Source organism: Lathamus discolor, chromosome 3, assembly GCF_037157495.1.
Source record: "Lathamus discolor isolate bLatDis1 chromosome 3, bLatDis1.hap1, whole genome shotgun sequence".
Taxonomy (NCBI): domain Eukaryota; kingdom Metazoa; phylum Chordata; class Aves; order Psittaciformes; family Psittacidae; genus Lathamus; species Lathamus discolor.
This window is the reverse complement of record NC_088886.1, coordinates 144,726,451-144,754,197: the sequence shown is the minus strand read 5'-3', so window position 1 is coordinate 144,754,197 and position 27,747 is coordinate 144,726,451. Positions and strand designations below refer to the sequence as shown.

Below are 27,747 nucleotides of genomic sequence, written 5' to 3'. Positions count from 1 at the left end.
AGGTATTTCTAAGTACTGTTGTCACATCTATGGCAATGCTGTTTTCTGACCTGCCTGACAAGGTGAACCACAGGTATTTGCTAAGGAGGGAGTGAGGTGTATGAACTGTACCTTCACCCATGCAATTCTTAAGATAGTTGCCACTCAGCTGACTGCTACTGAAGCTCAGCCAGAAACAGAGGTAGAAATAATTTTTGCAGTGCTCTCTGTGTCAGCCTTGGGATAAACTGGGTAAGATAACCATTTTAACAGAGAGATAATCACTGGATCCCCTTCTTTTTTTACACAGGGATCATCAGAGGATCATAGAAACAGACTGGTTTGGGTTGGAAGATACCTTAAAGCTCATCCAGTTCCAACCCCCTTCCACTAGAGCAGGTTGCTCCAAGACCGTGTGTCCAACCTGGCCTTGAGCACTGCCAGGGATGGGGCAGCCACAGCCTCAGCACCCTCACAGGGAAGAGCTTCTGCCCAAGAGCTCATCTCAGTCTCCCCTCTGGCAGGTTCAAGCCATTCCCCTTGCCCTGTCTGTACAGGTCCTTGTCAAAAGTCCCTCCCCAGGCTTCCTGCAGGTCCCTTTAGGCACTGGAAGTAGTAAAGGTGAGTAGGTAAGTAAGGTTAAGACAGGTAAGGAAGAAAGGCAGAAAACTGTGTTCTTCTGAGATGCACACAGCAGGGTCCCTGTCAAACCCCTCTGTCCTCATGTTGTTCCAAAGCTGCCCTTAAGTGCTGGACACTGGAACTGCCATGCAGTTGATTCCCTTGTATCCCCACAAACAATCCTGTAACCCTCCAATGCGTTTTCTTTTAAAGCCTTTTAGCTTTCTTCATATCACAGCACTCAATGTCCTCCATACCACTACTTTACATACTCCCACCACTCCTCTGGCCAGGGCAAGAACCCCAAGTGGAATGCTGCCCCACGCAAACTGTGCAAAGCTGCTTACTAAACCCACAGGCACCCGCACCAGTGCGGGAGGGCTTCCTCACAGCTTTTTGGGCATCCATAGGTGGGTCTTGCCCTGGGTCTGGAGGTTAAGGCCTCCACTGCCCGTCTGTGCCAGCGTGACGGGGGCTGGCATGTTGACTGTGCCAAGGGGGCTACAAGTACCTGGGTCTCCCCTGACCGGTGGCCTGTTGATGGGTCTTCCCCTCCTCCCCCCTCGTTAAACGCCCTTCAATGCCCCGTCCGGCCCGAGCAGCAGCAGCGAAGGGAAGGGGCCGCGGTGCAGGGGCCTGCCACCGGTGCCTGCCCGGGGGCTGAGGTGCCGCCGTGCCCGCACCCCCGCACATGCTCACTGGGGCGCCGCGGGAGTCTGGGCATGTGCAGAGCGGGCCGGGCTGCTCGCCGCGCCCGCCGCGCCCCGGGGCTCCGGCCGCCGCCCGCCCGCTGCCAGGTGAAGCCGCGGTAGGTGAGGTGGAGCGGGGCGGCCGGGCAGGATGAACAGCTCCGATGAGGAGAAGCAGCTGGAGCTGCTCGCCAGCCTCAAGGACCAAGGTAGGGGCGGGCGGTGCCGCGGCTCTTCCCCACCCCCCCTTCTACATCCCCTCCCCTCCGCCGCCGCGGGCCCGGTGCTCGGCCGGCGGGAGCGCGGCCCCCGCGGGGCGGTGTGAGGCGGGGAGGGGGGCCAGGGGCTGTAAGGGCGGCGCGGCCTGCGCCGGGGCCTGGGCGTCCCCCGACCCCCTGTCGAAGCCAGGCCCCCTTCTCTGTCCGTGAAGAGGGGATAAAAAAGCCTCAAGGGAATGAATCTGCTGCCTCGCCACCCCGCAGGCGAGCTCGGCTGTCGCCGAGTGAGCGTGGGCATCGTGGTGGGTGATGGTGAGCAGGGTGAGGGCTGTGGCACACGGGCTGGCGCTGCTGCCATCCCAACCTTCTGCCCATGGTCAGGCTGGCGGCTGATGTTGGTACTCTGGCTGGCGGTACCGGTGAGCTTCGTTGTCTGGCCAGCTCCACGGGTGAAGTCCATGTGTCTGTGGAGCTGAGCTTCTTGTGGAGCGAGGGCACTTTAGGCTTTACCTGACCTGGTATCACGTCCTGTCTCCTGCTCGGCATTGCAGGATCTGATACGAACCCAACCCATCAACACCCTCTGTCTGCTCCCCATCAGTGTGCAAACTTCCCGCCGATAGCTTGAGGCTGGCCCTGATATGCCACAAGCTTCTGTAGAGCCTTTGTAGTTGTGGTGTAAATGGAAGGAAGTGCTTGTCGTGGGCTGGTTTGGTTCCCCATGTGAATCACTCTTGGTGCTTTAGTTGGAAAGTCCAGTACTTCATAGAATCATAGAATCATAGAACAGTTAGGTTTGGAAAGGACCTCAAGATCATGTAAATGTTCAGCTTCATGAGTAGGTAGCTTGCCTTAGAAACTAAACCACTGTAATAGGCTGTGTTTTATAAGAAAGGGCATGGAAATGACCCTGGATGCTCAAAGCGTAGCCTCTTTTTCAACTTCCCTGGTCAGTCTACCCTCAAACCAAGTTGTTCGAGCAAAGGTTCTACCCTGGTTATGTGTGTAGGCAACATCTGAAGAACCAGCATTACTGGCTGTTTGAATTGTGAACATCTGCTTGTGAGTGTGCATCAAGGAATTGGTGTGCTTCCTGTCTCACAGGTTCAGACACAGTAGGTGCAGTGTACCAGCACTTTAATTCGCAGCTGGTAGTTCGCTCAGCTGAATTCTCCTGATCTGCCATAGCCTAGGAGGAGCTGTTTGGAAAGGACATGTTGGACAAAGTTGTGTAAAAGTGAAATTAAGGAAATGTGGGTAGTGCCCCATTCATTCTGACCATTAATGCACTTGGTCACTTTGGTCACAGCCAGACTTTGGTCACAGCCAGAGCTTTTCTTAACCACATTACAGCTGGATATTTGCAAGCTGTTTATGGTCTGCTTTGGCACTTATTTTTAGTGGTTGCTCCCATATACTCAGCATTGTAAATTCATGATTACCAGCTGCACTGGGTAGATTGTGACTTAGGATATCGGTGGGTATAAAATTCATTATAATCTTATAGATGTGTGTTTTAATAATATGGGAGTGAAAAATAAGGCTAAAAATCTGAGGTTTCTTTCTGTTTGCCTCCAACACTGTTGGCTCCAGAGGAGTTGTCTGTGCCACAAGGATAGTTGCTAAAATGACAATAAGTTGCAAAAAAAGGCAAGTTTGGGTTATTCTGTAGAGAAATCCTAACCTGTTGAAATTTGTTATACTGGGGCTTCAGTTCCAGTGTGTGTGAGTCTTCTGCTCAAGTGGTGTGAGTATCCTTTAATGCCTAATGAAATTTCCTGGGACTGCAGGAATTAGTTCAAGGGAAAGTTTCTGTAACTTGAGGACTGGCTGTTCCAGATCCACTTGAGCTGTTGAAATAGAAGCTGAACTTGGCAGCCCTGTCCTGTGAGGCACTTTTCTTGGTGGATGTTTGTATATTGTTGTGAGGCTAACAATTGTTTTTGTAACTGTATGGCTGGTGAGGAAGTTGTTTTATATAGGTGAAAAGTTACCCAGTGGAAAGCTTAAGAAAACACTCTTCTGTGTGCTGTTTTGTATCTAAACCAGTGCAAAGCTACGGCAGCACACTGTAGTTAAGTTAGTAGTTAAAGTATGTTAACTGATGAGTCTGAGGTGCCCAAAGTAATGATTCCAAGTGAGGAAAAGGTGCATAAAATTATCATAACAGTAATTACCTCAATATTGTTACTGTAGGAAAGCAAATTTGCTTCCTCTTTGTACACTGTTTGAGTATATAGTTTCCCCTCCATTCTTACTGAAAACAGAATAAGGCTATTGTAGACACTAACAGTGTTCCTCAAAGAATTTCAAGATGCTCTGTTAAACAGAGACAGCATGAAAAGAAGAAGAAAAGTCTTGATTTTCCTCTTTACTGCTTCCAGATGTAGATAATGGTATTGGTTTGGAAGTAAATGCAGTTGATGGAAGGCTGATACTCTCTGAGTATTTGGGGTAATGGGTGTATACACTTACCTTGTCTTACCTTTATTGCATTTGGAGTGACATGTGGATTCAGATTACCATAACATTATGGTCTGTAGTCAGATTTCTGTGAAACATTCATTGGGGGGAGGGGGGGGGGTTGTCTTCAGAGAACATGGTTCAGTAGCCCTTGTTTGGTTTCTCTTTCTGGGTGTGTTTTTCTAGTCTTGAGAAACTTGCCTGGCACCGGGTAGCTAAACTGTATGAGGAGCCATGTAAAAGGTGGAGGGGAAGGCAAGTCTCAGCGTACGTGGCTGATTGCTGTCATGTCTCAACTGCTGCTTGTCCTTTTCCTAAGCAAGACTGAACCTGAGGCAGGTGTTTTGCAGCTCTCTGCTCAATTCTCAATGGCAGCTGTGACACTGACTCGTGTCTGGACGAATTCACTTCGCTGTTTGGCAGAGCTCTGAACAGTGACAAGGACACTGAAGCTGTCTGTGTGCAAGATATGCTTATCTTTTACCCATGCTGAATTTTCCAAGTCCTGTGTGTTAGACTCAGATACCCGATACTGATCATTCTTTGGCTGGTTTCTTTACCAAGTTTAAGGTGAGCATTATGCAGAAACATGATCTCTGTGTTGATATTTAGGACTTAAAAGTGTTGTTTGAGTTTTAATCCTGTGACTGGCTTTCGGCGATGGCTTGGTTTGATAAAGCAGCTCCACTATAAAATATTAGCATTACCTAACTACTCTAAGTGATATTTCCACATTTCTGTTCAACTGCCTCTTATAATTCCTATGGGTAAGACTTAAAACTGAAACAAAAACAAATCAAGTGGTCGAAACCTTGTGTTATTAATGGTTGGCTGTAAAACCTGAGCAAACCTGCAGCAAACTGACTAACAGCTGCATTGTAACAGTAGCCGATTACCTGCCTGGAAAGTTGCCTTGTTTGTCTTTGGTTTAATTGGCACTGCTGGTACTTTGCCCTTAAAGACAGAGTCATCTTCTGCTGTGGTCACTTCTTTGTTCAGTTGAAAACAGGAGTCAGCAACCAGAATGTGTGGAGTTACAAACTAAATAAAATTACTTCAGCTGCCACTGTCATAGTCACATTTCTGGTCACTTTGCTAAATCGCAATGATTAACAACTACTGTTAAATACACATATACTGAACATGTTTGTATTGCCTGGCTCTTCTTGATGAGTTTTAAAGGTCTTATCTTGCTCTGTGTATGTTGGCTGGATTTCAAGTGTGATGATATCCAGTCTCTAGTCCTGTGGCTCTATTGGATTTCTTAATAAAAAATATGTCAGAGCCTTTGAATAAGGGAACGCCATATATCTTCTAAGGAACAGACTGCCAATCTGGTGGCAATATCTCAGAGTAGTACTTTTAAAGTTAATGCTATTGACAAGCTTGTAATGTAGTTTGACAAATATGTTCTTTGTGGCAGATGGGTAACTTTTTATAGCCAGAGGAATTTCTCTGTTTAGGGGAGGGTATCTTGCTGGCTGCTATGTTCTCTTCCTAGGTCATCGGCTCTATAGATTATTTCTTTTTCCCTATGCGCTTGTGTATGTTGGTGTTCATACACAGCAGTCATCATTCCCCATCAGAACCCATTCTGCTTGAATGTTTACTTCATTTATTACAGTTTAAAAGTGTTTCCCATTTCACTTTCTCTTATTGAACTGCATGTGTTTTTCAGGACCTTGTGAAGACCAGCCTTCGGGTGTGAGCTTAGTGGCTGGGCTTTGTCAGGCAGTGATGTGTTTAATTTCCCTGTCCAGTCTGCAGGAAGCTGCAAGGCTGCAGGATGCAAATTTGGGGTCTTATTAAAGCATTTCTTTGTATATATTTTTACAGATTTAAACCAAATCAAAGTATGTGGGAACTGACAGTATTTGTACTTACTGCTTACCTTTGTATACTTACACCTATGATTTTTGTTTATTTTTCAAGTGTATTCTTTCTCAAGTATATTTTTCAAGAGCTGTTTGGTTACAGAGTCTTGTAGATATCAGCTGGTGCAACTGATACATGACCTGGTTTGGCATGTAAGGTTTAGGCCTAATAAAGGGTTCATGTATTCTGACTCAAGATTTGGAGTTATTGTGAGGTAATGGATATAATGCCATCGTACACGTTCACCTTTATGCAAGCCCATAAGTGCTCATTCTTTAGCTCCATCTCTTTTTCATGGGGGCCTAGGAGATAATGTGCCTGTAGCGAGAGCACTGCTACTTGAGAGAGGGTTTGTACAACAGCCCTGGCCTGCCTCTTCCTCTTCCAAGTACTCTGGGATGAGGAGTGTGGTGGCAGCACTCCCAATAAAGCTTTTGGTTCAGTGTTGCTGTCAGGGGTAATTCTCTCTCTAAATGATACGTCCAAACCTGCAAAAAGCCTGGCGTTAAGTTTACTTATACAGCAAAAAATGACTTTATTAGGATAGCTTGGTTCATCTGAAGCGAAGGACTTCTAGCACTCTAAGCTCTTTTCTTGCCTGTACCAGCAAAGACATGTCTGGTCCATAGTCAAGAAGAATAAATAGTGGGATGACACTTGCTTCCTTTGACAGCTGTACTTACTATTTTGATTAAATAAGTAGGTTTGAAATGCTGAAGTGGCATTACTTGTTGCTTTGGCATGGAAGGGCTCTGGGTCTACTTGAAGCCACCCTACTTTAAATGTAAGTGCTAAAGTACACGATTGTAGCATTTTTAAGGTGGTTTTGTTTTGTTTTTTTTTTTTTTTTTTAATCTCCATTGTTTGGTATTCAGATTTAGAAAAGGTATTAATGAATTATTTAATAAAAAGACTAGGAAGACTCTCACTGCATCACTCTGTAAATGAAAGTGTCTTGGTTATTCACTATGAATTATAGTAATATTCTTATGACCTTGTTTCACTAATAAGTGCTTTTTTTAGCCATAATAAGTATCTAATATATTAAACATCTAATTCAGATAACATATTTTCTGTTAGCAAATCCAGGTTCAGGAGACACAGGCTCACAACTGAAAATCAAAAGACTCTCATAATTAAACAGCTTCTGTACACAAAGGTCCCTGCTTAATTTAATACAGATCAAGAACATTGCTAGATGTTGACAGGACAGTCCCTTCTGGCCAGATGAGCTGTGGAGTGAGTAGTTGTTGAGTACGCCTGGTCATGTTACGAAGAATCACTCTGTGTTCAGTCACGTTGGCTTTTCCGTGGTTTGAGTGTTTTGCTGTAAGAGCAGGGATTATGTTTTGGGCGCATTAAGGATGTTTGGTTAGCCCAAAATAATCTGTTCTTGTCTCTTTTTTTCCCAGTTATTTTCTCTCCTTAGTCTTGAGATGAAGGCATGGTGTTGTCCTCATACTCCATGAAGTTAGCCTGAGACAGAGAAATGGGATTTGTGTCCTGATAAATCGTTTATGTAATACTGCTGTATATCAGGAATAATTTTACTAAGGATAAACTTAAGTTGGGGTCAGACAGCAACAGTATCTCAAGAGGCCTCTTACACATATTTATTACATTGCATCAGGATTCACTGGAGGCTGATGAGTACAGTGTAGGTGGTTTACTATCAATATATGCTACATTATTGATTCTTTGAGAAAATTATGGGTAGTTCTGGAATTTCAGCAGCACCTTTAGTAAAGTACCTTGTTTGTTTCATTCATGACTAATTTCCCCACTGGGAAACCTCTCAGAGAAGGTTTGGGAAAGTCTTTATACAACAGGATTTATTGCTTGTCAATCTATAAATAAGGAATGGTGATGCCTCTTAATATACCAAAGAGTGTTCTAAGGCTAATAATCAACATGAGATTTGGAACATGTGAAGTGTTGCCTAGTGCTGCTGATAATATTAATTGTTGTAGAGTAGTTTTAGAGTACAGAAATCATTGTCACCTTTATGCTATTTATTCTTCAGTGAAGGTTATGTAGACTCTTGACTTTTTTTGTGGATGGCCTCAGAACTTTGTTGTACATAAAACACTTGAAAAACTTTGTACAAAAGCATCCCAGTAAGCCCCACAATATTAAAAAAAAAGGAAAACCATCCACGAACTTGCATCTTCTGCCTTTGCAGAGAATCTGATACAGAGCAGAAAATGTATGTAGTAATTCAGAAATCTTACTTGTTTCCAGGCCTGATAAAAACTGCAGTTTCTTTGTTAGATGTACTGTTTAATAAATCCATACCCGAAAATGTGAATGATGGGTTTTTATGGGATCATCATCTAGAGGTTGCCATCCACAAAGGATATTCTTATTTTAAGATATCAGATCCTTACTGTGCATTAGCTGTATTCAAGGAAGAACTAATAGTTTTGCATTAATGGCATGGCAAAACGGCTCTGAAGAAAGTTGCTGTGTGAGTGCAGCATAAAATAGCTGATTTTTGTGTGTTTGCTCCATAAGGACCCATGCACAGTAAAATGGGAAGGGCTGCCCTGAGCAGGCAGTTTAATCCCAGTCTTGCGCAGGTGCGCCCTTACGCAACATGCCAGTAATTCCCACTAAGTTCTTATCCTTGTTTTTCAGCAGCTTGTTCTTGTATCCGTGCCTTAAGGGCTGGTGATTCAGAGTCCTCAGTTCTCTGGGCATGTGAGGAGAGCTGTCAAGGGTGGGGCAAACCTATAGTTACATTTTTTGGTCGTTTATAAAGTACTGAATAACAAGGATGAGTTTGCCTTAAAGGCGAGCAAGCACCACCAGTTTTCAAGTATGAAGAAGCTTGAGTGTATCTGTTTCCTTTCCTTTTTTTTACCTTTCCTTTTTTTTTTTTTTTTTTTCATGTGGATGCTAGAAATCTCTTCCCTTGTTTTCCCAAAGGAAACAGGGAAATGGCTTAGAAGTGGAACAGTGATGAAGAGGCATAGATAGAGCTTTTGAGTTCCTGTGTAGGAAATGCTGTTTCACTTAAGGTGCTCTTTATTAGAGTAACTGCATCAGCATGGTTTCTTCCCTGTTTATCTACCTTTTGGGTTTTTTTCTGCTTCTTGAGTATGGGAGATGTCAGGGGTCTTGGTGGCAAAGTAAAGGGATGGGTGGGAGACATTAGTTATACTGGTATGGGGATGCAGGGCACATTTTTAAGAAGCCTGGTTTTGTTCGTTCCCACTCTATAGATCCACCTTTTTAGTTGTATGAGCAGGAGGAAGGAGTTTTCCCACATGTTGAAATGATCAGATTTCATGTGAGTTTGTGTGTAGACTGCAACTTTGTTTTCAGTAGGTTTTTTAATGTTTTTAATTTGAGGGCCCTGGGTTGCTGATCACAGCTGAGCTGAGATTCTGGCCAAGAGATTGCTAGCATTCCTTCATTTTGCATTCTAGTTAATATAGTTAGCAGGGTCTTGCCATTTCCCTGTTGCTGGTCCAGGCACACAAGGAGCAGCAGTGTTTTGAGTTGGTAGCCCAGGAACTAATACTGCTGTCTATCCCATCCTTCGTGTACCTCAGTCATGCATCTCTAAACTGAAATGATCTTGGAGAAAAGAGGATAACATGAGTTTTTTACATCTAAGGTACTTCTGCTGGTGAGAGTTACAGGCATGCTGAAGGCAAACAAAACAGTGGTGCTGTGGACCTAGCTTTTAGGAGTGAGTTGAGTTAGTTTTATTTCAGTGGGTTTTGAAATACTGGGAGGAGTTTCAGTGGGTTTTGAAATGGGGAGGAGGGGGAAAAGGGTCATAACAACAGTGCAAAGTATAACTTCATTTGTAAGAGCTTCTTGTTGCAAAAAGTTTAATTATCTAAAGCTAGAAGGAGCTAGCAGTTTTTCAGGTGGCTAATCTACCACTGTACATGTTCATGCCTTCAGATGCAGGGTAAGACGTGAAATTTACGATGAAACTCCAACATCTCTGCTGTCATTAGCTGAAAACTATATATTCATACTCTCTATCTGGTTTTAATGAAGTTGGCTTGAAATAAAACCTGTATGCTAGTATAGCTTTTCTCAGGTACAAGGGAAAATCTGAGGAGATACTAGGGGGCTGGAATAAGATGCAGTATGAATCTTGAAGACTGAACAGTGTTCTTTCATATCAAGGTTGGTTTCTCTAACGTTTGACGGTGTTTTCAGCTTCTGTCTAGTGACAATAAAATGTCTATGGTCTCAAAGACCAAACAGCCCACATGGGACACACTTGAAAGAATAAAATTGGGAAGTTGTGGCAATAATGGCACATCCCTAAGGTAGTTGTAAGGTAGTTGTAAGTTGTAAGGTAGATGTAGTTTTTCTTGATTTCAGTAAGGCATTTGATACTGTCTCCCACAGCATCCTCATAGATAAGCTAAGGAAGTGTGGGCTTGACGATCAAGTAGTGAGGTGGATCGAGAACTGGTTGAAAGGAAGAAGGCAGAGAGTTGTGGTCAATGGCGCAGAATCTAGCTGGAGGTCTGTGACTAGTGGAGTTCCTCAGGGGTCGGTGCTGGGACCGGTGCTGTTTAATATTTTCATCAATGACCTGGATGAGGGAACTGAGTGCACCCTCAGCAAGTTTGCTGATGACGCAAAACTGGGAGGAGTGGCTGACACACCAGAGGACTGTGCTGCCATTCAGCGAGACCTGGACAGGCTGGAGAGTTGGGCGGGGAGAAACTTGATAAAATTTAACAAGGGCAAGTGTAGAGTCTTGCATCTGGGGAAGAACAACCCCATGTACCAGTACAGGTTGGGGGTTGACCTGCTGGAAAGTAGTGAAGGGGAAAGGGACCTGGGGGTCCTGGTGGATAGGAGGATGACCATGAGCCAGCAATGTGCTCTTGTGGCCAAGAAGGCAAATGGCATCTTAGGGTGCATTAGAAAGGGAGTGGTTAGTAGGTCAAGAGAGGTTCTCCTCCCCCTCTACTCAGCCTTGGTGGGGCTGCATCTGGAATATTGCGTCCAGTTCTGGGCCCCTCTGTTCAAGAAGGACAGGGAATTGCTTGAAGGAGTCCAGCGCAGAGCCACAAAGATGATTAAGGGAGTGGAACATCTCCCTTATGAGGAGAGGCTGAGGGAGCTGGGTCTCTTTAGCTTGGAGAAGAGGAGACTGAGGGGTGACCTCATCAATGTTTACAAATATGTAAAGGGTAGGTGTCAGGATGATGGAGCTAGGCTTTTTTCAGTGATATCCAGTTATAGGACAAGGGGCAATGGGTGTAAACTGGAGCATAGGAAGTTCCACGTTAACATCAGGAAGAACTTCTTTACTGTAAGAGTGACAGAGCACTGGAACAGGTTGCCCAGGGGGGTTGTGGAGTCTCCTACACTGGAGATATTCAAGGCCCGCCTGGACAAGTTCCTGTGTGATGTACTGTAGGTTACCCTGCTCTTGCAGGGGGGTTGGACTAGATGATCTTTTTAGGTCCCTTCCAACCCTTGGGATTCTGTGATTCTGTGGATTCTGTAGTAAAATAAAAGGTTTAAGAAAGATACACGAAAATATGCAGTAAAGTGGATGTTGAATTGGTAGCTGATAGATTATTCTGCATATTATTACTGGTTGAAACAATGGACCTCCAGTATCCTGGAGGTTGATCCCTTCCCTGCTGATCCCTGCAGCTCAGTTCTTGTGTGATCTTGGATAAATCGTTCAATCTTTTCATGTCTACACTGTGGAGTTTAAAGAAAAAAAACTCTCCTAGGACTCTTGTTGAAAGGAAATGTTAATAAATGAAGGTACTCAGCTGGTCTGGATGTACATGTGTATCGGTATTACATTAACCATGCTTTCTAGCATTGATCTGTAACCTGAGCCAGTGTGGCTTTAAAATGGTGACTGCAAGCCAGTACATTCACCTTGTAATTTTTGAACTCTGTCAATAAGATTGTTTAACTCTCCATTGATCAGAAATTGATTGTTTGAGGAGCCACCATCTTACTCAGACACTTCCAATTACTTCAATTCTAGAAGTACATCCAGTTCATCCGTGGACTATTAATGAAGTTTATGACCTATGTTATGTAAGAAGTCTGTGTAGATAGCCAGAAGAGCTTTCCAATAAATGAAATGGAGGGCTAATTTAACCAGAGGAGGTGCTGCAACATTAACTTTATTCTTTTTCTTTTTTCCTTATATAGCTATTGGCGAATATGAAGAGCTTAGAGCAGAAAATAAGAAAACGAAAGAAGAGGTTTGTATCTCCTGATTCTTATTTAATACTATAATGCTAAATATCAGAATACTGTATTGGCTGTGGCAGGTTGTTGTCTGCTTTTGTAAGCTCAGCTGGTTATTTACAAGTAGTAAGTATTAGTTATATTCATTGCTCCTTAATACATATAGGTACAACTTCCAGCAGCTATTTTATCTGCTCCACTTCAGAAAAGTTTATATATATTTATATATATATATATATATATAAATATATATATATGATTGATGCTATAGCCAGTTTGCCTATGGTTACAGTGTGAGCACAGACCAAGTAAAGTGTTTAGATAGTCTTAGGAAAACTTGCTTCTCTTGGATCTGAAAATTGTTTATTACAACTTGATTTGCACAGTCAGACTTCCTGAAAAGAAAATGAAAATGAAACAATTCCCCTTACCCAACCTTTCTGAAAATTCAGAATGTAGGAATATGGTTTCTGAAGGTATTTGAAGTCTCCAGCCCAGTTTTTAATAGGAGAGCAAAATGTCTTTAGTTGCAGGATGGTACTGCAGTGTAAAATGGATTCTCGGCATCCTTCTGTGAAATCTGGTGCCTGTACAACTTGAACCTTTAAATGTATGTCCTGAACTTCACACATTACTACAAGCTTATTGTTTCAATGTTTAGAGATACTAGAGTAAGAAATAATGACCAGTTTCTAGTTTGTTCCTTGTAATTACAATGAACTGTCTTTATAGGAGTAAAATTAAGCACATTAAGTATGTTTTTTTCACTCGGGACTCTTGTTCATTCACTATGCCTGCTTTCTGCAAGGAAGCCAACAGGAACAGAGCTCAGATTTGATGGCAGTGTTATGTTGCATAAATCCATGTCAATGTGCAAAAGGTTTTTAGCAGATACCTGCCAAAAGAAACTGAGGCCACTAAAAGCCTCTTACCAGTTCTAGATAGTGAAGAAGGCAGAGAAGCTGGTGCTGCACTGTATTGTAAACAAAAAATACTCCTTTTACCAGTATTACTGAGCTGAAGATGTAAGAAATGTTAGTTTTCAGATCCCTGCTAGCTGCCAAAGCGTGTAGGTTATTTTAGCTTTTTATGAAGTCATTTCTGAAGGCTCACTCTGAAGTCCAGTGGTTACAAATGTTGCAACTCAAGGCATTGGGAAGATCTTGTCCTTAACTACTGTATCATTCTTGAAGAAAACTTGGAGCTTATCTTCATGTTATGCTTCAGCAGTGATTATGTCTATTTCCATTGAGCTCAGTATATTGTGCTTCACTCCCTCCTCCCCACTGGCCTCCTCATCTTTTTTACTATGCTTGTTGCTGCATTTCTGTTCTGCACCAGAGCCTTAGATATCCTGGGAAATACATCCTCTATTTTTGCAGTTTGGAAGACTGTGGCAGTTCATGTCAGGGTGCTCAGAAGGAAAAGAGAATGAAACTGAGTTAGACCAAGAGCCCATCTAGCCAAGTATCCTGTCTCTGACAGCAACAGAGAGGGAGTAGTGTAAAAGCCTCCACAGTGTAATGCCTTCACAGACTACTCTTCTGATCTCCAAAACACTTGCAGCCTGGGGACTTCCTCAGCTGCATGTGGTTTCAGCATGTTCTGCCCTCCACAGCTCTCTCCCTTGAATTTGTCTTGTCTCCCCAAGCCCGCGCTGATGGCTGATTTCAGTCATGTTTGAGGAGTTCACACCAGGCCTGTCCATTGCCCTTCTTTGTTCCTTGTTCATCTCTCTCACAAGACTTCTTTCCTGTAAGTGCATCTCTGTAGCCACTCCTTGTGTTTCTTTTGAAGATCGGTATGATGGTTTTCAGAATACTTGCATAACAAGTGAAAATCCTCCATTTCTGAGCACATGGGGATTACATCCACAAATTAAGCGTGTGCTCAGGGTTGGAGGATTTTCGGTTCTTATGCAAGTGTTCTCCATCCAAGAACCTCCATCCTGCAAATCGGGGTGCTTGTGTAAGCAGTCCTGCTTAGTTGTTTAAGTGCTTGTGCTCAAGTGGCTCAGTGTGAGGCCTGGAGTACATTTCTTCCACAAAATCTACTGATAGAGAGTTCTTGGTTTTATTTGCTTACAGTGCCAGTACTGGCAGAAACTATGCCTTGTGTTATTGCAAGGTTGGGTAATCCTGAAAGCTCATTAATGTCTTTAACTTTGTATCTTAGTTTATGCTTTGCAGGATCAAACCTGATACTGGAGGAAGTATAGCAGAGGCTGTCTTTGCGTGTAGGTCTGGGAAGTTGTGGGTACATTCAGTTCCAGTTTCTGCCACTGTCTGTCAGTATGAGTGTAAGCAGATGGCTTCCTCTCTGTCAGTTGTGGTCCCATAATTGCATTCATAGGAGGAATTCAAGTGAAGCTACTTTTCAGCAAAGGACTTGGAGGCTATTTGTGGCAGTAACACACAGGAGTTAGACAGGGGTCTGTATCTGTGTGCTTTTGACACACTCGATGGAGTTTTTTTTCTAAGTCACCGCTACACTTGTATGGCTCTGAAACATGAGCTTGGCCATGGAGAAATGATCTTTGTTTATATTAGAAACATGGGACTTGGTGTATAATGGGCAGCTAACTTAAAATGTGTCCTGAGTCTCCAGTTTGTATGGCAGGTTCTTCAATTCAAGGCATCCAAAGCAGGTGGCTTTGAGCAACATGGTCTAGTGAAGGTGTCCCTGCCCATGACAGGGGGTTGGAACTGGAGGATCTTTAAGGTCCCTTCCAACCCAGACTGTTCTATGTAAAACTGACTTTTATGTAGGTTACTTTGTTCAAAGCCCTGCTACTTAAAGGGCTTTAAGGCATGAAAATTCAGGAGCAAAATGTAAGATCTTTGATCCATAGTGTCTCTTCCTCATTGTCTTCCTAAACTGCCATTTGGTGGGGTCTCTGACTGGCATTTTTTTAATTAATATTTGTAAATCCTTTGAAAACCCTGAGCAAAAATGATATTATCAGATTACTTCTCTTAGGTCATCCTTTTAATTGAAATAGCAGACTAAACACACATGCCAGTCCCCCCAAAACAGAAAACTAACGTTCAGTTTCACACAAATGTAGATCGCTTAATATGCAGTTCTGACGTATTCAGAGACAGATCATGAATAAATATTTGACTACTTGCTAATCAGACAGAAATGACTCTGAACACTGGTTTTGACAGTGTTTTGTCATGCTGCCAGTAGGGAAAAGAAAAAAGGAAGGCGAGACAGCTATCCAAAACAGTAGGTGTAATACTGTATCTCTGATACATCATTCACAGTGTTTGCTCTGTTAAAGCAGATGTATAGAGTGGATTGTGTTTTGTCACCAAATGGGAATGGGGAAGGGATTCTGCCTTGATGACATGCTTATTCTTCTGTAAGTAGAGTATAGCAAACGTCAGATGACACTTGTGAGCACTGTACCAAACTCATAATTTTACAACAAGCATTAAATCTGCATAAATTTCACAGTCTGTGTAAATCGGAAAGAATGCATATTGTGTTGCTTAGCAATGGCTTGATTGACTGTACAGCTACTACGTGAACTTCTTGCATCTTAATATCTGGACTGAACAGTCTCCTCCTTGTTTCTGCCCTTTGAAGGTCTTTTACTTGAAGTGAGTAGGAGCTTATGTACAGAACGGTTGGTAATAAAGAAGCCTGTTAGAATAGATGAGAAGTTCCCTGAAGTTAGTGGCAAGGAGATGATGTATTCACAGGCTTCCAGTAGGTTGTGTGCACCAACTTCCTAACTGTTCTGGTATTGTGCTAGCTCCAAGAACAGGCCAACTTCATGCACTGCTATTTGCCTCACTGTATATGCAGCATTTGGTTTGAACACCAGTGACATGTGCATGATAGACTTGTAGTCAGCATACCAGTTCACTGTCCTAGAAATGAAAATGTTGCCTTGTGTACCTAGAAGGCAAAAATCTGAAACTGAGTGGGATCAGCAAAGCTCCTCAACTTGCTCCTGCAGAGATGAGGAATTCAATGGAGTTACTCACAAAATGAGTTTTGGCAACTGAATTGATAGTTTGCTTCTAAAAAGACAGATGCAATGTATTTTTATTGCCAGAAAATTATCATTGGCTCCTATGGCTAGTTCAGGACTGGAATGGGAAAATTGTCTATCACCTTTTATTTTTTATTGGGATAATGGTGCGATAAATATTAGATTAAAATATAGTAAGTAAAATGATATAAATGCTGATTTTCCTCTGCTGAAAAGCTGAAACTCTTAACAAAATAAAGTTTAAATTGGAAAATATATTGACAACCCAGCAGCTATCAACCTTTTTATTATTATACTTTTTATTTGAGGGTGCTTTGGAGTATGGAGCTGTCTGTTAATACTGACAAGAGGAGACTTAGTAAATATGTGAAAGCTCTTTCTCCTCAACAGTTGCAAATGCTTGAATGGGAAACATGAACAGTAGATTTTATAGCAATGTTATGCTATTCACCTTCTAATATTTGGGATTAGTGATATTTTTTGTTAATTAACAGTCCATTACAATGCATTAAACTGCCTTTTTGAAGAGTGAGGTGGTTGTGAATTTTTGGGAGCAGATCTCTCTCCTAAGTTTTGATCTTTTAATTTTCCTGTTTTAAAGGTAAAGTCAGTTTATTTTAGAGGGGTAACAATAGTTTTTTTGTGATGAAACATAATAGGAATATTTTGTTTGCTAAACTTTCCAGTTTGAAACAGTAACAAGTAGTTAAAGACAATCTCAACTTTATCTAATTCTTAGGAAAATTGGAGCTAAACTAGTTTTTTTGGTAGGACTTGCAGCAGCTCTGCTTGCAGAGGTTTGATTGCAAGACAAAAAGCAAAGTGCTTCCCATTGATCGTTTCAGCAAGCGCAACAATCTCCCGCTCTCCTTTTCTTCCTGCTCTTTTATTCTGAAGCACAGTAGCAGAGACAGGAAAATATTGAGGAAGCTACAACTGGGAGCAGGAGTTGCTCTGCGGAGACCCAAACTTACAGACCCTGATTGTGCAGGGAAACATGCATCGCTATCGGGAGAATAGTCAGCTTGCTGTGGTCCAGATGGAGCTCGCTCTGCAAACAGCACTCAAGGTGAAGTGGAACAGGTCACTGAACTTCCCCTTTTGCTGCACCGGGAAAGCTGTTATGCCTTACAGCATGTTGCTTGAGGATTTCAAAAGGAGTTTTTCCTATCGTTGACGTAGGGAATGTACAGCATCCTCTACATCAAGGTTTCCATCAGTAGGAAAGTGTCTTGTTGACTTCCACAGACAATAGATCAGATCCTTAAAGAGCCCAATCTTCCTCTTTTTTAAACTAAGCATTAAAAATCTCTTTCTTACTTAATATGCAGTGGGCTGAAAGCTTGCAGCGTGCAGAAAAATCCGTGGGTGAAGTATGCCAGTGTGGTTACAGTGTCTCTTTTGTAGAGTACAAAGAGGCAGCAGCTCACAGTCATCCCCCTTCTGCAGCCGGGCTGTGTTCTGCCAGAACAATCAGCAATACTTTCTGTGTCTTTGATGCCTGTTTTAGACTGCACTTCTGCCAGTAAGGTAACTGAGGAAACTGAGAGGGACGACAGCAAGATTCATGCACAGATTTTCCTTCCCCACCTCTCCTGTGTAGGATTCTCTAAACAGCTCCTTTGTTAGCAGGGCCAGATGAACGGTGAGTCCTTGTCCGGTGCCGCTTGCTTAGTATGTCTTGCTGCTTCTTAGTACATCGTGTTGCTTCTGCAGCTCTGCCTTGTTTCACAGACCTTTACAGGAGCTGGTGACTAACCTGTGTCCCCATCTCAGCTGCTGCCCTCACCTTATCACCCCAGTGCCAAGAGAAGACTTGCTCACTTCTATTTTATAATTGTTCATCTGATACAATTATGGAAAAGAGAGATTGCTTGTTGAGTGCAGCTCCTTTTGCTCCTACAGAGAGCCATCAGCAGCAGCTTCCAAAGCCTGCATGGAGGCTGCCCCTGAAGCAACATCAGTGGCATCCTCTGCTTGCCCAGGAGCAGATCCTTCTTTGGGTCTCATCCAAGCTCCTCTGGAGCTGATGGAAGGGCTCTGTCTTGAATTTGGCTGCCTTTGAATCAGGCTCTTCCCCTTCTTGTTACTTAACAGCAGGCTCCTTTCCCGGCTAACTGAAGGTGTGTTCTCAAGTGGAAAAACTGAAAATCAAGCAAAATCATTTCAGTTGGTTTTTTTTTTTTTTCCAGTTCTGTTCCAGTGACCAGTGTCCTTGTTCTTGCAGTTACACTGTAAAGAGCTCAGTCACACGGATCTCTTCCGAAACTTAACTCATGGTCTTACGTTGATTTATTACTGTGAGCATAGGCAGCCGCATGTGAGGAAGGATGTCTGCTATGCTGTGTGTGTAAGACACATTGTGTGCCAATCATACTTCCCCCTGGGTCATGTGTTTTTCACGGTGTGGTTAATCACTGACTGTGGCTCTTGGGAACTTTACTTATTTCTTTGTGAGTTCTGCCATTGGTTTATGGAAGTGGTTTTCTTAGTGAAGTCTATTTAATGTCTGTTTTATTCTTTCTTGTTGGGGAAACTTTCGATGTCAAGAGCAGTGATTGCAGTCCTGTGTAGTATTCATATTAACCCCTAAAGTAGTAAAGCTGGGGTGACAGGAAGTCCTTAGAGCATGAAGGTGGCTGTTCTCACTTCTTCAAGGGTGAAGTTTGGCTCATGAGATTGGGAAGCTGAACAGCATATCCCTGTTTATTGGCTTTGAGGTTTTCTTTGCACATGGTGTGTATAGAAATGTAAGCCTCTCTTCCAAATCTAGTTGCCTTAATGAAACCAGACTTAAAGCATATTCTTGACATGCAGTTTTGCATGTTAAGAAAGTATTGCTTTTACTGTTGTGTGGATCATGGATGAGTGTTTGTATCAGTTTCGATAATGTGGTTCTAAAATATTTCCAGAGTAGCTCTGAATTGGAGCCTAAAATCAAGTGCAACTTGCTGGTTTCATTAGGAAATACTCTGGGTAATGAATTTTTTATGCATAGTTTCCATTGATCCATGACTGAGAGCAAGGAGAAACAATGCTTTGATAAGCTTCTGTACGTTACCGTGCCAGCAGTTGATCTTTGCTGCTTTTGCATGTTGTGACTGACTGCTAATGAAATAACTGGGATCAGTGTTTCATTTCAATTTTCTCTTCTTCTGCAGTGTGACAAAATCAAGCAAGAACGAGATGAAGCTGTCAAAAAACTGGAGGAGTTTCAGAAAAGTAAGCTGATCATGTTAGTGGGGTTATTTTGGTATAGAGAGTACTCTGTAGCAGTGTTAAGAAGGCTGAGATTCAGGTCCATGTGCTGTTTCTCCTTCAAAGCCTTGTGTTAAGGAGCTAATCCAGTGAGACTTTAACCATTGTCAGGCGAACTGCTGTCCCAGTATTTATGCTCTGACACAGGGAGCCATGTAGCCATTCTTGGGCTGCAGAGTGATGAAAATACAGCTACAAATGCATCTCTATCTCACCTGGATTCTGCAAGTGACATGTTTGGATGGAGTGGGATTTGACCCATTGCTGAGATTGATAATAATAATAATAATAATAATGGTATTTTTTTCACGAATGAGTTCATCCAAAATACCAATAAAGGTATTAAGGATGAACTGCTGTCTCTTGATAGTTTTTAGTGCAAGTTATGTCTTGTCTGGGCTGTGAGAATTTCAATATTCAGTTTTACAGTTTTATAGTAATGGTTCTGTTGAAACCGTATGGTGTCTGGAAGCAACAAAGCACATCTAATGGGAGTGGAAGTATCCTAGTGGAATAGCTCCTTATAAGAGGCAAATACAATGGGATTGTGGTCTGTGTTGTCTGGTTTATGCCAGCACCATGAACTGCACTGTGAAGCATCAGAAATGTGGATGAAGTTAATGCAGGGAAGGAAATCACATGGTCTGTATTTTTGTGTGACTCCGTTAATAGAGGAATTTGCTCACTTGTGTTTTATAATTGTTCATCTGATACAATTATGAAAAAGAATCTAAGATCAACAGGAATCGTCTGTGATCTTGGATAACTGTTCTGTGAGGCAAGAATGTTCTCCAAGAAGTCTAATTCCTCTGGGAAAAACTGCAGCCTGTTTTGTTTTTGTTATGATAGGAGGAATACGAGAGTGTGGCAGAAAATGTCAAGTAGTTAAGACTTAAAATTTGAAGTTATATTTGATGTTGTAAAATTTTATAGGTTTCTTTTATCTTCCTTTCACATTTTTTAAAGGACATACCTTGTAAACATAGTGATAAAATGCCAGGAATATTAGGATTTTAAGGCAATAATAGAGCCCATTATTTAAACGACAATATAAAAGGCAATTATATTGATGAAGAGCTACATTGGCTTTGTGTCTGTGAATAAACTTGGCCTGTACTCAGCTTCTATTTGTTCTCCTGGCATAAACACATATTGTGTGTGATTCCAGTTTAATGGGGCCCCGTTTGTATGCCAAGCAGCTGCATTTTAGGCCCTATTGCGTGATTTCATAGCTCTCTGAAAATTGGTTCTATTGAGCACAAGAGATAGAAGGTGGTGGTGGGGGGGAAAGCTTCAACACACAATCATTTCTTTTCAATTGGAGCCAGCAAGGTTGATGACAACATGACCATTGTGTTATAATGATAAGACCACTAAGGATCTGTACCTCTCATCAAGGCTTTCACACAACAGCAGATACAATTTAATTCACTGCTCTGTCAGCAGTGCTGATACCATTATGCCGTCTGTCTCCACAGTTATAATCACTGTCCTCCGAGAAATGCAGTTGAAATGATCTTGAGCAGTCAAAGAAACTCTCAATTAAGGCTGCCACTTCCAATGTGTCAGATTGTGTCTTATGCACTTGGTACAATTTTCACTTCCAATCCTGTTTATTTACAATGTCTACCAGTAATTACGCTTAACATGTCATTTAGTGAGGGTGCCCCTGCCAAGGAGATTGTTGGGTGCTGCAGTACCATTGAGTGGGAGTTTCTCGCAGTCAATGCCATCAGCGGCTTTTAGTCCCTGATGGGATGCAGTAGTAATGTTGATAATGCAAGTATCGTGCTCATCAAGTCATAATTAGATGCCACTCAAATGTGCCACTTGTAATAACAGTGTTGATTCATGTTTTCTCGGTGACTGCAACTACTAATTAGTTAAGTGGTTTTTGGTTGGCCTGCATTTGCTGCGCAGTATTATTACCCCTGAAAAAAACTGTCAAGGTTAGAGATGTTTCAGGCCACTTAGTGCTGCTTTATGAATATTAATATTGACATAATAAGAACTTTAGACAGACTTAGGAAATAATATATTTTTTGTATTTAATTTGGAAAGTTTTTTTTCCCCCCCTGAGTTAATCATAATTGCAGGTTAATTAAGTTTAAATGAAGCAAGAGTAATCCCTAGTTCTGCCATGTGAGCCCAATCCTGGTTTCCTAACTTTAGCTTTGCTTGAGGCTGTTAGATTCCTGTCTGTAAAAAGGGAATATCTCTCTATCTCCATTGGTTCCTCATCCTGCTTGAAACATTTCTTTGCTCCAGATTCCCAGAGATAGGTACAATAAACCCAAAAGAGTTATGGACACAAGCTACCTGAAGCTCTTCCTTAATTCAGTTTAATGTAGCAGCTGGTACTGCATGCTTGGAGCAGGTATTTTCTCCACTATCAGAAAAGGTGGAAATAAGAACACAACCAAACAGTTGTGGTTGCTCTGCTGTTAGAAGACCTCATGTGAATGTATTGTTGGGACCAAGGTTTTCCAGTACTCTGCCCTGCTTTTTTTGACTGCTTTTATTTTGTAGAACTTATTTCTTGCATGCAGCTACTGATTTAAAAGCAAACTGCAATATATTGCTGGTTTCCCATGTTGCTACCAAAAATGTTAGTTAATATTGGCTAAGTATCTGTAAAGCTGCATAAATAACCCTTGTTAATGGCCTGCTTTTTTCTTTTTGAAGTTGAGTTTTGTAGTCATTAAGGTGACCTCTGGGTACCAAAGAGGACTTGAGTATCTCTCTTCAGTGTTTAGGCAGAAGTCTTGGAAGAGGACTAGGGGGATATTCTACCCAGTGGTATAAATTCACTAGGTTTTAAAGCTTACCTTCAAGAAAATGAAAGATGATAGCAATAGTTCTCCATATTTACCCTATATTCTTCCAGCCTTGCTCCTGCTCCAAAGTATTGTTCAGCTGCAAATAGTCTTTTCTGAACATCGAAATTCTGACACTGGGCTGAGAAGGAATCTATGCCATGAAATCACTTGCAGAATTAGGGACCTGGCTGCTGCTTAGGATGGATCAGGGTGCCAAGAACCAAGGAGGAGTTGCATCAATGAGCGAGGCGCTAGCCTGGGAAATGGGAACTACTGTTGGGTTTTCTGCTTTGCTCTAATTTCCCTGTGCAACCTGAAGCTTGTCACTTGGGAGCCTTTCACTAGTAAAGTACCTGTGTACTGCTGGAAGTTAAGGGGAACTGCAAGCCAAAACCTATCTGTGCTTTTACATTTCCTGTTAACTCTCACTGGTATACTATGTTACAAAATCAGATCTGTTCCAGAGCTTTTTAGTCACTTTTAACAATATTGTGTATCTTCGACATAGTGACTAAGTGGGTACCCACTTCAGTAAAAGGGATCCTGTACGTGCAAAGGACAGATGTGCTCTCTTGCTCTTCCAGCTGTACCATCAAATGTAGCACCACAGCCGTGTATTTCTACACGCTGATTTTAGGGCATGCTTAAGCACAGAGAGGCTTCAAATAAGAAACAGTTCAGACACTACAGCCATATGGTAATACAGAACTTAGGTTGTTCAGGTGAGGTTGTCAGAAGTCAGGCAGTGTAAGCAGTATTGAGTTTCCATCAGGATTGCATCCATTAGTGTCTATCCCAGCTGCTGCAGGTAGCTTCGAAGCTGACGGGGCAGAAGGCAGAGGTGAAAGAATTGTGCTGTGGTAATGATTTGACTTCATTGGAGCACATCCTGTAAGAGGCTCTGTGAATATGGAGGCTGCAGTCACTTAACTGCTTTCTCCGTTTCGTAGTAAACTTGCCATGGGCCTGTGCTATGTGTCCATCCTGCAGCTCTTCTGGTACAGTATGTTTAGCAAGTGTGATGATATGTAAACACTGTATAAGCCCAAAGACTAGAAAGTGGAAGTAATCTCTATAACACACCTGAGTTAATCTTGCTGTTTAAAAATGTAAAAGTTCCAATCTTCTTTGACAACCATACCAAACTTTGAAGAGGGTTATAGTGGCAATCCTCAGGGACAGTCCTAATGATCTCACTCTGATTCCTCAAGTGTTAATGAAATAATGGTCATGAATGACAATGTCAGGGAGGCTCCTGCTGCTCTTCTACTTCCATAAGTTTATGCTTAATTCTCCAGTTCCACGCCTAATGCTGCCGACATGGCTAGAAAGAGTTCCTTAAAGCAATGAACCATATATTCAGTGTTCAAAATAGTTCCCATCCATGGAGATTATCTAAGTATATACTTCCCTGTATTTGCAATGCTTACATAGAAAGTTAACAGAAAAAGATGTAGTATTTCTGATCATGGGATGCATGTGTCAAAGGCAGGAAAATACTGACTAATTCCTAAACTCTTCCCCTAGTTTCTCACATGGTTATTGAGGAAGTAAACTGTATTCAGAACCATCTTGAAATTGAGAAGACGTGCCGTGAAAGTGCTGAGGCTTTGGCTTCTAAGGTGAGAAGAATTATGGTGATTCTGTTTCATCTCATTTCTTTACTAACTTGAGATTGTATGCATGTGCCATATATATTTTTGTGTAATCTTTCAGATCTCTGAGATGGTTTTGAAGTGGCCAAACCCATAAGTGAGATGGAAAATACAATTCCTACCTTTAAACAAACCAAAAAATACCTGTTTTCGTTTACTTTCTATTTTGGAACAATAAGTCAGGGACCAGCATCTTGATATCTTGTTTTTATATGCATTTAGGTTAAATGGAAAACAAGTTTTAGAACTGTCCTGTGTGAGATATAAAACCATAATGAGCATTTCAATGTCTAAATCAAATGGAAAAAGTCAACCACTGCATTACATTTCAGGTGATTGTTTGTGAAAGCAAAGCGAGGGCAGGGGAAAGGTGACCTCCACTGCTCTGTTGATTGCGTCTAGTCTGATGAATTTAGCAAGTGTGTAATTTTCTATATTCCATCTCATCAGAAGTGCATTATTATTAAAGAATGTTTTTATCTCTCTTATATATTTTTGGTTGTGTAAAATGCATCTGAGCCACTTCATCAGAAAATGGATTACAGCAATTTTGAACCAAATTTCATTAGCAATGCTGACTGCTTTTTTTTTTTTTCCCTTCTTCCCCCCCCATCCCCTGCCCAAAGTACATCTTTAGAAATGGTAAAAATCACACCAGCAAGAAATCACTTTAATTTAGATGCATTAGCAATGTACTTTGTGGAGGTATTTACTTAATTGTTCGCATAATGACACTATATTAGAATTCATAAGATAGACAATCAGCATATAAATAAGAAAATGAACATATTTATGAAACTTTTCTTCTTCTTTGCACTTTTCCTGTAATGCACATATAGGGGCAGCTCAAAGACTAGGTTTACCCTGTGGGGCTGCTTTGCCACAGCTCATGTGTTTGTTGCTGTGAGCTGACTAAACCATGTAACGTTCCTCACAATACTCTTCCCACTTTCTCAGTTTCATGCATTGTGAATGAGCTGAAGAACTTCTCAAGTAAAGCTCCTGTAGTTGGGGGGCTGAGGAAGAGGGGGATCAAAGGTAACATAAATGCAGGGCCAAGTTAACTATATAGTGTTTTTGATTTGAAGGTTGCATGTTGACTTTGACATGTTGTATGTCATTAGCAGAAAATGGAGTCTCATTCTTAGACCTGAATGCAGGGATTGCTTGGCTGGTGGGTGGGCAGTCAGCCCAATGTATGCCTCAACACTCCTGAGACTGTGCAGAGCTTGCCAAGAGCTGCTGGCATGGGGTGTCTGTTTGCAGGACAGTGAATGAAATTGAGAGAGTGAGACATTTGCAGCAATCCCTGTTGTTCAGTTCTGGCACCTTAACCAAGATGGAGACATCTTAAGAACCTATTCTGTATCATCCATGTGTTGAAGCATCCAGCCGAGAGTGGTTTCTGACTTGTGGTTTGACCCATAAAGAACTGATTTATGATGTGGCATCTCTCATATGTTGACTCTACAGTAATAATTCCTGAGAATTTAAAATAATTCAGAAGAATTTTGAGGTAATTCTGTTAAGACTGTGAGTATAGTAGTTGTGGTGTTTGTAGTCTATGAGCAAGATAAAGGCATAGGAGGAGATGGGTTTTTATTTGACCAGTTGCTGTAGGTGGCAAAACCAGACAAGCTTTCAGGAGCGCAAGGCCTTCTTGTGGCCATTCAGCTGGGGCTCCTGTGGTGCTGGTATATATATGCTGGAGCTGAAGCAGCTATCACAAAGAATGTGTAACAGTAAGTAAGCTTGATAGTTGATTCGATTTGTTTTGAATCTGCACAAGATATTTACTTAATCAGAAGTACCAGAGAGAAAAGAAGGGCATGGATGAAGCATCCTGTTGAATTCAAGCCTTCTCAGAGAAGAAAGTGACCAAGCTTTCCATCTTCAGACAATTTTAATTTTGAGTGAAGCATTTAATCTACTGTTACTTTGTTGTGGTTTTGATTTTTTTTTTTTTTTAATGAAAAAGGAGAAAACTAAAGTTGAGGTTTTTTTCTTGCACAGCAGCTTAAAGACAGCCTAACTAGCTTCTTACTGTTTGTGCTTCTCAACTTCCAGCTGAACAAAGAAAATAAGACCTTGAAAAGAATTAGTATGCTTTATATGGCAAAACTGGGCCCAGATATTATCACTGAAGAGATTAACATTGATGAGGATGATTCATCCACAGATACAGAAGCTAACTCTGGATCATGCAATTCTGTGCACTGTCAGCAGCAAATAAAAGGTGAGTGTTGTTGCTGAGCCCATGCCACCATGCGAGGCAAAAGTTGCCTAAAGAATGGCAGTGTTGGTTTGGACCAGAGATCCTTATGCTCCGATTTGTGCTGCTGAGAGTGGTCATCAAAGGTTTTCCAGGGGTCTTTAAGAGCGTGGTAGGCTTGTAGTGATACTGTGTACTGTATGTGGTGGGTATACAGCCTGAAAAGTAGGTTACAATGCAATAGGAAAATGAGATTACAGCTGAGTTCAGTGTTACAGAGTTGGTAAAAGAAATATTTCCTCAGATCCTTAACAAAGTAAATGTTCAGCAGAAGGACAAGGTCACCTTGGTATTGCATCAACTGCAATGTCACTGTTGCAAAGCTTATGATATAGGAGTCTCCACTTCTATTTCCATTATGTACTTTCGTATGCAGGAACTTCATATTCTAGAGTTGTTGCAAAACAAGCAGCTTAAAAAGGAGCTTTGTACTGGGTATACATGGAAATACATGGATAAGAAAAATCTGTGCTTTATAAAGAAATTTCTGGTTCTTTTTTGAAAGGCAAATCATATTTCTATAACCCAAAATCTGCCTTCCTTTCTTGTCTAACTCTGTAATGAATCTAACACGATTCTGTGTGTTATTACATCACAGTATCCAAAAATGGGGAATGTCCACATTTGGTGACAGAGAGAAATGGTTAATTTTTATTTTTACTTTCACTTCTTTCTGCTAGTAAGTGACAATAGCAAATGATGTCTAAGAACAGTGTTCTTGAACTTCCAGCCTGACCTTGTTAATTGTTTTCTGTTTGAATGCAGCAGCCTCAGTGAAGTGGTACAAAGTATCACTGAGAAAAAAAGGAGTGTTGTAAAAATGCCTTAAAGAAATCCCACCTAAGAAATAGATGTCATAGTCCACTTCTGTGTTAAGCATACTTCCATCTTGTAAATGAAGGAAAAGAGGCAGAGGAGGGTGTGATCTGCACCATACAACCCATCTGAGTCTGAAATAAGACTCTGGAGTTCCTCCTGTCTTTTATTGGAGAAAGATGTTAAGAATACATTTAAAGAGAGCAGAGGCTCTGGCTGCAGATCACAGAGGAGAGTATGGTTAGGTGGGTGGCAGGGTCAAACTGGAAAAATATTTGAGAAAGGCTCTGATGCACATGATCTCTGTCTTGATGAAGAATTCCTTAAAGAGCAGAATGTGACGTGTTGGGGATCTTGGAATTCTTTTAGCCTTCTCAACATTCAACAAAATACTGCATGTTTCTTGGAATGATTCCTTCACTCCCACCACTTTTCTTTAAGGATATACAAATAAGGTTGTACAGTCTGAGGCTGTTCATGCTGTTATGGGTATGCTGCTTTTTCTAGATAATGAGGTTGATATGTGTATTGTAAGACCTGACTTAATCCAGTTACTATAAATATCAGTGAGACTTTTTCCCCTGTTAATTTCACTGGAAAGCGCAAATCCGTAGACCAGACAATTTGGTTTAAGAATCTTCTGGGGAAACAGGTCTATTTACTTTAAAGTGTATATGCCTGTAATCCAGAGGAAAATAAGTCTGAGGCTCCTGAACTGGGAGAAGGGGGCTGGGGTTGAATCAACATTTTCAAGATGAGAGACCGAACAGAATCACATCCAGTAGGTCATGATCATCTGCAATTGATTAGCAACGATAGTCTCAACTCATGGCTGCTACTCAATGTACAGCAGTCCTATGGAATCCTGGAAA

At 41.7% G+C, this 27,747-nt stretch overlaps 1 protein-coding gene across 5 annotated transcripts in view; it reads left to right on the top strand.

The window, feature by feature from the left end:
* The first annotated feature begins 1,307 nt into the window (after window positions 1–1,307).
* Window positions 1,308–27,747, top strand: part of SHTN1 (shootin 1) — a 67,708-nt gene continuing 41,268 nt past the window's right edge. For 2 of the 5 annotated variants that reach the window (XM_065672346.1, XM_065672345.1), the window contains exons 1-5: window positions 1,308–1,498; window positions 12,011–12,063; window positions 19,217–19,277; window positions 23,660–23,754; window positions 25,855–26,023. In XM_065672346.1, the coding sequence (XP_065528418.1) occupies window positions 1,441–1,498; window positions 12,011–12,063; window positions 19,217–19,277; window positions 23,660–23,754; window positions 25,855–26,023 (436 nt within the window). In that variant the 5' untranslated portion in view covers window positions 1,308–1,440. Of the gene's footprint in view, window positions 1,499–9,494; window positions 9,543–12,010; window positions 12,064–19,216; window positions 19,278–23,659; window positions 23,755–25,854; window positions 26,024–27,747 lie in introns of those variants that run through there. The other 3 variants (XM_065672347.1, XM_065672344.1, XM_065672343.1) reach the window with 3 other exon arrangements.